The following is a 12,393-nucleotide window of genomic DNA, read 5'->3' on the forward strand; positions in this document are numbered from 1 at the left end:
CCCAAGAGGCTTTTGTTTAGGAAAAGAAACAACCACTGGAATGAAGAGACAAACTCTGGATGGGAGAAAATGCTTGCCACATATTCTTTGTTGCAAGAATAAAAAGACAAACAGGACAGGTTCTAAAGAAAATTAAAATGAAAAAGGCAATCCAAGTTAAGAGTTGACATATGATCTGTATATGTACTAAAAGAATATAAATAGTTGAGAAATGACACGTAAAAGTACAAAGTAGCCAGAGGAATTCTGGCTGCAAGTGACACCCAATGTGGGACTAAGCAGAATTAGAAATTTGATTTCAGATGCTCTGGAGGAAATGCCAGGCAGGGGGTAAATCGATGGATATCTTCTTTCAACATGCCAGCTTTGCTCCAAAGAGGATATCCTGAGTGTTTGTTTGTTTATTTGTTTTTATTCTTCCTAAATTTTGTTTCACAAAATGGTTGAGAGAATGGCTGAGCCACTGTAAAAATTGTGTGTGGAAACTGAGGGACCTGAGAAACAAAGCATTGGATGAAATGAAATTACACAAGGGTTCATTCTGCTCTCCATTTTCTGAAAGTGTTGAGGAGTTGACTGTGCAACAGGGGGCCAGGGGGAGAATGAAGGTGGAGGTGGAAATGCTGGCAAGGGGAGGAGTGCCAGTAGAGGGAGGACTGAGCAGGACAACAGGAATTTCTCACAGAGTGAAAGAAAGAAAGAAGCTGCTCTATAGGATAGTCATGTCCAAGAAGAAATGAATAGGAGGGAGGATAATTTGATTAAACAGCCAGTTTTGAGATTTAAAAATCAACTGGTCCTGGGTTAGGAGATCGCCAACCACTTATCAGTGAGTGCACATCATGTGTGTTCTTTGGAATACCCAAGATACAATTCACAAACGAATGAAACTCAAGAAGGAGGACGACCAAAGTATGGATACTTCAATTCTTCCACCTCACACCAGTCAGAATGGCTAAGATCAAAAATTCAGGTGACAGCAGATGCTGGTGAGGATGTGGAGAAAGAGGAACACTCCTCCATTGTTGGTGGGATTGCAAGCTTGTACAACCACTCTGGAAATCAGTCTGGCGGTTCCTCAGAAAATTGGACATAGTACTACCGGAGGATCCAGCAATACCTCTCCTGGGCATATATCCAGAAGATGTCCCAACTGGTAAGAAGGAAACATGCTCCACTATGTTCATAGCAGCCTTAGTTTTAATAGCCAGAAGCTGAAAAGAACCCAGATGCCCCTCAACAGAGGAATGGATACAGAAATTATGGTACATTTACACAATGGAGTACTACTCAGCTATTAAAAAGAATGAATTTATGAAATTCCTAGCCAAATGGATGGACCTGGAGGGCATCATCTTGAGTGAGGTAACACAATCACAAAGGAACTCACACAATATGTATTCACTGATAAGTGGATATTAGCCCAAAACTTAGGATACCCAAGATATAAGATACAATTTGCTAAACGCATGAAACTCAAGAAGAATGAAGACCAAAGTGTGGACACTATGCCCCTTCTTAGAATTGGGAACAAAACACCCATGGAAGGAGTTACAGAGACAAAGTTTGGAGCTGTGATGAAAGGATGGACCATCTAGAGACTGCCATATCCAGGGATCCATCCCATAATCAGCTTCTGAACGCTGACACCATTGCATACACTAGCAAGATTTTTCTGAAAGGACCCTGATATAGCTGTCTCTTGTGAGACTATGATGGGGCCTAGCAAACACAGAAGTGGATGCTCACAGTCAGCTATTGGATGGATCACAGGGCTCCCAATGGAGAAGCTAGAGAAAGTACCCAAGGAGTTAAAGGGATCTGCAACCCTATAGTTGGAACAACATGATGAACTAACCAGAACCCCGGAGCTCTTGTCTCTAGCTGCATATGTATCGAAAGATGGCCTAGTCGGCCATCACTGGAAAGAGAGGCCCATTGGACTTGCAAACTTTATATGCCCCAATACAGGGGAATGCCAGGGCCAAAAGAATGGGAATGGGTGGGTAGGGAAGTGGGGGGGGGTATGGGGGACTTTTGGGATAGCATTGGAAATGTAATTGAGGAAAATATGTAATAAAAAATATTAAAAATTAAAAAAAAGAAGGGGGTACAAAACACCCATGGAAGGAGTTACAGAGACAAAGTGTGGAACAGAGACTGAAGGAATGACCATCCACAAACTGTCTCACCTGAGGATCCATCCCATATACAGTCACCAAACCCAGACACTATTGTGGATGCCAACAAGTGCTTGCTGACAGGAGTCTGATATAGCTGTCTCCTGAGAGGCTCTGCCAGTGCCTGACAAATACAGAAGTGGATGCACACAGCCAGCCATTGGACTTAGCACAGGGTCCTCAATGAAGGAGTTTGAGAAAGTACCCAAGGAGCTGAAGGGGTTTGCAGCTGCTTAGGAGAAAACTAACTAGTACTCTCAGAGCTCCCAAGGACTAAACTACCAACCAAAGAGTACACATGGTGGGACTCATGGTTCCAACTGCATATGTAGGAGAGGATGGCCTAGTTGGTCATCAATGGGAGGAGAGGTTCTTGGTCCTATAAATGCTCTATGCCCCAGTGTTGAGGAATGCCAGATCCAGGAAAGGGGAGTGGGTGGGTTTGTGAGCAGGGGGAGGGAGGCAGGGAATAGGCGGTTTTCAGAGGGGAAATCAGGAAGGGGGATAACATTTGAAATGTAAATAAAGAAAATATCTAATAAAAATAAGAAATATCAACATGCAAATATAATAGAGATTAAAAACAAACAAACAAGCAAACAACCGAAAAATATACACACACCAAAAGGAGATTGCCATCAACAGCTTTCCCTACATATATGCCTGCTAATGTGGTAGAACAAGGTTATCAGGAGATAGGATGGTATCTTATAGAAATGATAGACCTAAGCTATAGTAAAGACACCAGGATTTCACATGAGATTCACTTGCCTTATTTTGTTACTCAAATTTTAAATAACTTGGCTACTCAATAGAGAATTATTGTGCAAACTGAAAGGGGTTGGATGGCTCTACTAAATCAAAGACTGCAATTGAAATACTTAACAGTAAAACACAAGGGGAATGAAGATAGTCAAAGATCAGTGGCTGGGTGAAGGGCAGTACTCTGATACAGAAGAATAAATTTCAGTTTGTGGATGCTGATGTAGAACAATGCCACTTAGTGGTTTTAAGAGCTTTGGACACAGTTCAGGAGCCAAGGAAAGGATTCATTTCATTTGCAAACATTGTACAAGACTCTGGGGAAGACTCCACTGACTTTTTTTTCACAGAGATTAGTCTCAGCTGTGAATAAAGCCATATCTGATCCTGATGAAAGACAGGTATTGATAAGAATTTTGGCATATGAAAATGCAAGTACTAAGTGTAGAAAGTTAATAGACCATTATATAAGCAGACAGCACCTAAGGACAAGTGCATAAAGGCTATAACTGATCTCGTTTTCACATGTACCATGCTAATATCATAGGTCAAACTAAAGAAAGATGTCTCTGATATCACATTCCTGGTGCTTCAGTTGCAGGAAATATGACTATTTGCAAAGAGACTGTAGCCAAGCCATATAAGGTCTCAGATCTCAAGATGCACCGTGAATTAATTATGATAAATATGGCACATTCCACTGGAAAGGTGAACAAGCTATTTCTACCAGCAATGTTTTTTTTGTTTGTTTGTTTGTTTTTGTTTTTGTTTTTCTAAAGTTAAACAAGAAGGAAGGCCCATGCTTCTAGGGTTGTTCAGGTCATGTGACAGGATTGTCATTGGACCAATGAGTGTAAATTGAAGAGAAACATCCAAGACAATTTTTTACTGTCTGGAATTGGATTTGGGAGCCTGGCTCAAGACCCACATAGCAAAAAATTATGAACCATTTCAAACAAGAGTAGCCAAAATTCATCAGGTTATAAAGAAAAAAACTGTGGGATTAAATCAGCCAGTATACTCTAAGGAGGTGTTAAAATCAAAAAGGGAGCCTTTAACAGCTTTGCATTGGGGACAAGTAAGTTTTTAAACAAACAAACAAAAAAAAACCTGTCAATACCATCAAAAGTGATAAAAATAAAACCTTGGACACTGACTCCAAAATCACTTATTCATTGAAAGTAGCCCTGTTTCTAATTTCCCAAAACCACACAGCACACTTAATGGCTTAAAACAGAAAGGAGGCAATGTAGTGAGAGTTTTTGGTTTCTTTTAAAAACACAGTAATATAAGAATATGTTTCTGTTTTAATCCCAGGTATAGGATATAGGACTGCTTCAGATTGTACACAGCAGCTGACCATAATTTGTCTTGTGATCTAGCAGGACTATTATATTGCCAGCTGTAGATAGTTTCTGTAATTATGTGACATTTGAAATTCCGAGGTCTCTTAAAATGGTATATAAATACCATTTATATACCACAAGTATTGAGGAACTGTTGGTATTTGGTTGGTTGCTGTTTGAAAATAGTCATGTTCAAAGATTAAACAACAAGAAGAAAGTATTAGATATCCTGATACTGGAGATTAAACTTGCCATAGAGTACTAGGTCCCCCAAATCAGTATGTGGTAGTATAAAAATAATGTGAACACCCCTTTCCACTCTATCCTCTCCTATCTATTTGCTACAGGGTTGAAAGGGTGAAAGAAGAAGGACAGAAAAGAGTGAAAGAAAAAAAAAGAACCCAGAAAGCAGATGGAAGTTCAGCTACAGAATTCACTGGCCAAATATGTACTCACTGATAACTGGATATTAGCCCAGAAACTTAGAATACCCAAGATATAAGTTACAATTTGCAAAACACATGAAACTCAAGAAGAACGAAGACCAAAGTGTGGACACTTTGCCCCTTCTTAGAATTGGGAACAAAACTCCCATGGAAGGAGTTACAGAGACAAAGTTTGGAGCTGAGACAAAAGAATGGACCACTATATGGAGACTGCCATATCCAGGGATCCATCCCATAATCAGCCTCCAAACGCTGACACCATTGCATACACTAGCAAGATTTTGCTGAAAGGACCCTGATATAGCTGTCTCTTGTGAGACTATGCCTGGGCCTAGCAAACACAGAAGTGGATGCTCACAGTCAGCTATTGGATGGATCACAGGGCCCCCAATTGAGGAGATAGAGAAAGTACCCAAGGAGCTAAAGGGATCTGCAACCCTATAGGTGGAACAACATTATGAACTAACCAGTACCCTTGAGCTCTTGACTCTAGCTGCATATGTATCAAAAGATGGCCTAGTCGGTCATCAATGGAAAGAGAGGCCCATTGGACTTGCAAACTCTTCTATCCTTAATTTGTTTTAGGCACTCATTCTGCCACAATGATAACAAATAGCTATTATCAAAGAGCCTAAACTTCAAAAACCAAGATTCTTGTCAAGGATGAATATCAAAAACAGTTATAACTTATTGGTTGGGGTGTGGTTTGGCTACTATGAAAAAAGAATGATGTTACTCAAAAATCAAGAGGAGACCTACCATATGATCCAGCTACTTAATACATAATAATACAAACATTTATATTAATACCTGTTAAGGATTCAGACAATGGTTGATGGTCTTAGTTACTTTAACTCAGGCAGCACATGCTCATACAATCTTTCACGCCATGACCAAGACAGAAAAAGTAAGAAAATAATGGATCAGGCTTCCATATTCCATGTTTAATGACCTAAGGACTTTTGCTTAGGCTCCAAGTCTTAGAATTTGCAAAATATCCTAATATTTTTCTAGAAAATAAGCCCTTATCATGATACTGACTTTAGAGCATACTGAAGACTATTTAAATTAGAGTATTATCAAAAAATAGTGATCAGCATAACAACAAATGCCATGATTCACATTAACCTAGGTAACTATTAATCAATAACCTGATAAAATGAATGTGGCATATATGTATATGTGAACATACATGCATATATGTACGCTTATAGGCATGTTCATGTATATGTATATATGCATCCGTATATGTGTCATGTATATATATTATATATATGTGTGTGTGGTATTGAGTATTATTTGCTATAAAGACAAATGAAATCTCATCATTTGTAAATGTCATACATAAGTGAAGCAAAATGCATTAATTATTGTAAGTTAAAGAGAGAGACAAATTCAAAGTGCTCTCTGCAGTATCTAGGGGGCTAAGAAAATAGTTTATGTGCATATAGAACACTGATTATTAATAGTGTCATGATTCAGTCAGTGTCTGCTATCTTCAGTGAGATATCACAATAAACCCTACTAATATACACAGTTAATTCACTTTATCCAAAGAATTTTAAATAATATAAACCTTAACAACCATTTGTAGACTTTACAAAATATTGTTAAACATTTCAGCTTAATATTTAACAATATAAAGCATTTATAGTTATTTGGTTACTGCATTGTTAAATAATAGTTGCATGTAATATTTGTATAGAATTAGTATTAAATAGTATTAAATTGTGGAGCTGTATACCTGAAATTCTAGAACTCCAGTGGCCGAGAAAGGGTTAATGTTCAAGTATAGCCTGAGCTTTAGAATGCAACTTTTAAAAATGGAATTAGATTTTGAGTAAATGTAATCAATTATTACAGTGGATTCAGGATTTCATAAAGATAAGCATTTAGAAAATAGGAAGAGATGAAAATAAATCTTATATAGTATATCCACTTAGCTGCAAAAGGATTCAACTATGAGCAAAAACTGTATCATGAGGGCAGTCAATGCTCTGGCCCTAGCTTCTGTTCACATCAACCCCGATAAAGTCAGTTCAATCTACACAAGAAATGCTAGCTAAGTTCTTCACAGTAACAAACAAGAAAATCTCAAAATTAGCATGGAAGTATGAAAGACCAAGGAGAGTCAAAACTAAAATGGATAATAAGAACTCTGGTTGAGGTCTCACTGTATGTGATTTCAAGTTATTCTATAGAACCATAGTATAAAAGAGCATGGTATTGGCACAAAAACAGATCTGGTAATCAATGTAGTAGAAGAACAGATATAACTCCGTGCAACTAGAGCCACTGTGGTTTTGACAACTGATCTCCAAAATATAGATTGGAGAAGGTAGTGTCTTCAGCAAATGTTGCTGGAAAAACTGGACATCTGTAGGTGTAAGAATCAAGTGTGATCCTTGTCTCTCACCCTGTACAAAATAATCAGTTATGAATGAATCAATGACCCACCCCAGTATCATACCAGAATCTCTAAAACTACTAGAGGATAAAATAAGGAGTTCAATTAAAGATAAGAAAAGGGACTTCTAAATATGATTTCAGTGACTTAAGAGATTATGTAAATAATGGGGATGCTGAATCTCATGAGATCAAAATACTTCTTTTCTGCAAAGGAAACCCTTCATAGAATGAACTAATATCATACTAAATGGGAAAAAATCTCCCCAAATATATATGTGACAGATGGTGATAATATACAAAGAAGAAAATAAGCCTAAAGAGGGCAACTAACCCAATTAACAAATGATCTAGGAATATATACTGAGAATCCCCTAAAATAAAAACAGATCTAATTAGCCATCCTCATCTCAAGCACTATTGCAAAAGGAGATGACTTTTCTTCACTGTTTTTTCCAATTCCTAGATACCATATCCTTCAACAGAAGAATGGATAAGAGATATGTGATACATTTACACAATGGAGTGTACCTCAGGTGTTAAAATTAACAACATAGAATTTGCAAACAAATGGATGGAACTAGTTAGCCATCATTCTGAGTTAGATAACCAAGACCCAGATAGATAAATATGGTATATATTTACTTATATGCAGAAATTCACTCTTAAGTAAATGATAAACCAAATACAGTTCTTATATTCTGAGATGTTATGTATTGAAGAAGGGACTAGGGGTAACAGAGTTATTGAATTAATACTTTCCTCTTTCCTAGTGAAGGTTATTTATCTTTCTCTCAGTGTTCCTATTTGCCTGTAGTTCTTTCTCTATAGTTAAGAGAAAGGGGTTTGGTATGCATGGAAATAAAAAGGGGGAAAAGAAGGGAAAGAGAGAAGACCCGTACTATATTTTAATTGCAAAATAAACTATTTTCTAAAAAGGAATGGGATGGTTTAGGCAGAAAAATGAACAATGAAAGAATATCTCTAAGAAAGAGAAAAATAACTAAAAATTCGGAGGATATAGAATTCTAAAGTGAGTTAGGAAAATTCAATTGATGTTATTTTCAAGACTCTTGGAAGTGTTATTCACAGTGTAAAATACACTTAAGAATGAATGAAATTGTGTGTGTGTGTGAAAACTACAACCAAGTAATCTATATGCCTGAAAGAATGTTATAAGTAGGATAAATAATATTCAGAATCGGACTAGAGCATTGGAAGGGGCTCCCTATGCATTCCTATGTCTGTTACTTCTATGATAGACTTGCTTATCATACACAGAAACAAAGGATTTCGTTTTAAATATCATGATTTTATTTCTGTGTTGGGGAGTGTCTATGTGTTGACACAGAGTTCTTCCAGTTCATGTAATTTTGTTTTATGTCATATTTATTTCTTTAGAGACAATAAAAACAAAATTGTATCAAATCAATGAAAAACAAATCAAAATTATACTTGTGTCTTATTAGTCTCTAGCTCTAGATGGGTCTTTAGCATTGTTAAAGAAGGGGTTATTTCTTTCCATTATGAGGAATAATTTAATAATTTCTCTAAGAGAATCCAAACCTTTCACACAAATTTAAATTAAACAGTTTGTCCCATTCTTAACTCTTAACTGTATAGTTTACACAGGTCAGTTAAACTGACTTGTTAACAAAAATATTTTACTTTACCCAAATATTATGAAGAAAACCCTTCAAATGAGGTTGAATTTTCATATCTTTAAGTCTCCTGTCAATGGTGGGAGGTTCCTTTCTTTTCGCAAGTCTTAACTTATGTGCACCTATAGGTTGCAAGGAAGATAATATTTTTTTTTATCTCCAAGTCAATACGAATATATACATCATTCATTTGTACACATTATAATATTCTCATTTTGTCATGGAATTTAAAGTGAGTTATGTTAAAAACACTAAAAACAATGTATGTTTTAGGATGCAAATTCTTCAACAACAGTTGTGCTTTGTAAACTGTAATTCTTTTCGAGACAGGGTTTCTCTGTATAGCCCTGACTGTTCTGGAATTCACTTTGTAGACCAGGCTGGCCTCCAACTCAGAAATTCGCCTGCCTATGGCTCCTGAGTGCTGGGATTAAAGGTTCTGCTCTTTTAGAATGAAGACCAAAGTGTGGTCACTTTGCCTCTTCTTAGAATTGGGAACAAAACACCCAAGGAAGGAGTTACAGAGACAAAGTTTGGAGCTGAGATGAATGGACGAACCATCTAGAGACTGCTGCATACGGGGATCCATCCCATAATCAGCCTCCAAACGCAGACACCATTGCATACACCAGCAAGATTTTGCTGAAAGGACCCTGATATAGCTGTCTGTTGTGAGGCTATGCCAGTTCCTGGTAAACACAGAAGTGGATGCTCACAGTCGTCTATTGGATGGAACACAGGGCCCCCACTGGAGGAGCTAGAGAAAGTATCCAAGGAGCTAAAGGAGTCTGCAGTCTGCAGCCCTATAGGTGGAACAACAATATGAACTAACCAGTATCCCCAGAGCTCATATTTATCAGAAGATGGCCTAGTTGGCCATCATTGGGAAGAGAGGCCCCTTGGTCTTGCAAACTTTATATGCCACAGTACAGGGGAACACCAGTGCCAAGAAGTGGGAGTGGGTGGGTAGGAGAGGGTATGGGGTACTTTTGGGATAGCATTTGAAATATAAATGAAGAAAATACCTAATAAAAATGTAATTATTTGATAATGAATACTTCTCATATTTGACTTGCTATAATTCTGCAGTTGATCACAATGCCTATCTCTTAACTGTTGAAAGTATGGAACTATGGCTGAATTAATTCTTAATTTAATGTAGAATTTGATAGCCATATTCAATTAATAACATATGATGACACAGCTCAAGCTCCTCTCCCCATTGAAACGTCATTTATGTATCAGAAAATAGTTTGTAGTAATAAGTGTCACTACCAAGTTAGAAGTTTGTGCAAGGATACATAGTAATAACACAACAGAAATAATACTAATAAAGGTAATTATACTTTCTCACTTGACGTGATCTTACTCACTGCTCTCTCCTACCCCCATTATGTTTTCTTCTCATGCAGCCCCTTTTCTCCATTCATTTCCTACATGTCCCTGTCATCACAACCTGTTTGCTACAAGTGTTATGGCTGTTCTTTACATCTGAGTCAAGTGCCCTGGGGAGTACATTTCCTTATCCAATAATTTGTTGTTGTATTACTAGGTAGGCTTTAAACCATGGTTGGGTGAACAGTGCAGTAAGAGTAATGAAGGTTTCACTTTCAATGGATGATGTCTCATTGGCATTTCCTTTTTTTTTGATTTTTAATATTTTTATTACATATTTTCCTCAATTACATTTCCAATGCTATCCCAAAAGTCCCCCATAGCGCCCCCCACTTCCCTACCCACCCATTCCCATTCTTTTGGCCCTGGCATTCCCCTATATTGGGGCATATAAAGTTTGCAAGTCCAATGGGCCTCTCTTTCCATTGATGGCCGACTAGGCCATCTTTCCATACATATGCAGCTAGAGACAAGAGCTCCGGGGTTCTGGTTAGTACATCATGTTGTTCCAACAATAGGGTTGCAGATCCCTTTAGCTCCTTGGGTACTTTCTCTAGCTTCTCCATTGGGAGCCCTGTGATACATCCAATAGCTGACTGTGAACATTCACTCCTGTGTTTGCTAGGCCCCGGCATCGTCTCACAAGAGACAGCTATATTTAGGTCCTTTCAGCAAAATCTTGCTAGTGTATGCAATGGTGTCAGCGTTTAGAAGCTGATTATGGGATGGATCCCTGGATACGGCAGTCTCTAAATGGTCCATCCTTTCATCACAGCTACGAACTTTGTCTCTGTAACTCCTTCCCTGGGTGTTTTGTTCCCAATTCTAAGAAGGTGCACAGTGTCCACACTTTGGTCTTCATTCTTCTTGAGTTTCATGCGTTTAGCAAATTGTATCTTATATCTTGGGTATCCTAAGTTTTGGGCTAATATCCACTTATCAATGAATACATATTGTGTGAGTTCTTTTGTGATTGTGTTACTTCACTCAAGATGATGCCCTCCAGGTCCAACCATTTGGCTAGGAATTTCATAAATTCATTCTTTTTAATAGCTGAGTAGTACTCCATTGTGTAAATGTACCATAATTTCTGTATCCATTCCTCTGTTGAGGGACATATGGGTTCTTTCCAGCTTCTGGCTATTATAAATAGGGCTGCTATGAACATAGTGGAGCATGTGTCCTTTTTACCGGTTGGGACATCTTCTGGATATATGCCCAGGAGAGGTATTGCTGGATCCTCCGGTAGTACTATGTCCAATTTTCTGAGGAACCACCAGACTGATTTCCAGAGTGGTTGTACAAGCTTGCAATCCCACCAACCATGGAGGAGTGTTCCTCTTTCTCCACATCCTCGCCAGCATCTGCTGTCACCTGAATTTTTGATCTTAGCCATTCTGACTGGTGTGAGGTGGAATCTCAGGGTTGTTTTGAGTTGCATTTCCCTGATGATTAAGGATGTTGAACATTTTTTCAGGTGTTTCTCTGCCATTCGGTATTCCTCAGGTGAGAATTCTTTGTTCAGTTCTGAGCCCCATTTTTTAATGGGGTTATTTGACTTTCTGGAGTCCACCTTCTTGAGTTCTTTATATATATTGGATATTAGAACCTTATCTGATTTAGGATAGGTGAAGATCCTTTCCCAATCTGTTGGTGGTGTTTTTGTCTTATTGATGGTGTCTTTAGCCTTGCAGAAGCTTTGTAGTTTCATGAGGTCCCACTTGTCAATTCTCGATCTTACAGCACAAGCCATTACTGTTCTATTCAGGAATTTTTCCCCTGTGCCCATATCTTCAAGGCTTTTCCCCACTTTCTCTTCTATAAGTTTCAGTGTCTCTGGTTTTATGTGAAGTTCCTTGATCCACTTAGACTTGACCTTAGTACAAGGAGATAGGAATGGATCGATTCGCATTCTTCTACATGTTAACAACCAGTTGTGCCAGCACCATTTGTTGAAAATGCTGTCTTTCTTCCACTGGATGTTTTTAGCTCCCTTGTCGAAGATCAAGTGACCGTAGGTGTGTGGGTTCATTTCTGGGTCTTCAATTCTATTCCATTGGTCTATTTGTCTGTCACTATACCAGTACCATGCAGTTTTTATCACAATTGCTCTGTAGTAAAGCTTTAGGTCCGGCATGGTGATTCCACCAGAGGTTCTTTTATCCTTGAGAAGAGTTTTTGCTATCCTAGGTTTTTT

The 12,393-nt window shown here is 38.1% G+C and overlaps 1 protein-coding gene across 1 annotated transcript in view; it reads right to left on the reverse strand.

The window, feature by feature from the left end:
• The window catches only part of LOC110294998 (solute carrier organic anion transporter family member 6C1), an 81,123-nt gene that overhangs the window by 37,507 nt on the left and 31,223 nt on the right, over positions 1-12,393 (reverse strand). Inside the window, exon 6 of the mRNA XM_021163439.2 lies at positions 8,814-8,923. Coding sequence (XP_021019098.1) covers positions 8,814-8,923 — 110 coding nt within the window. The remainder of the gene's footprint in view (positions 1-8,813; positions 8,924-12,393) is intronic.

Source organism: Mus caroli, unplaced genomic scaffold (assembly GCF_978045245.1).
Source record: "Mus caroli unplaced genomic scaffold, Mus_caroli_1 scaffold_1, whole genome shotgun sequence".
In the NCBI taxonomy this organism is placed as follows: domain Eukaryota; kingdom Metazoa; phylum Chordata; class Mammalia; order Rodentia; family Muridae; genus Mus; species Mus caroli.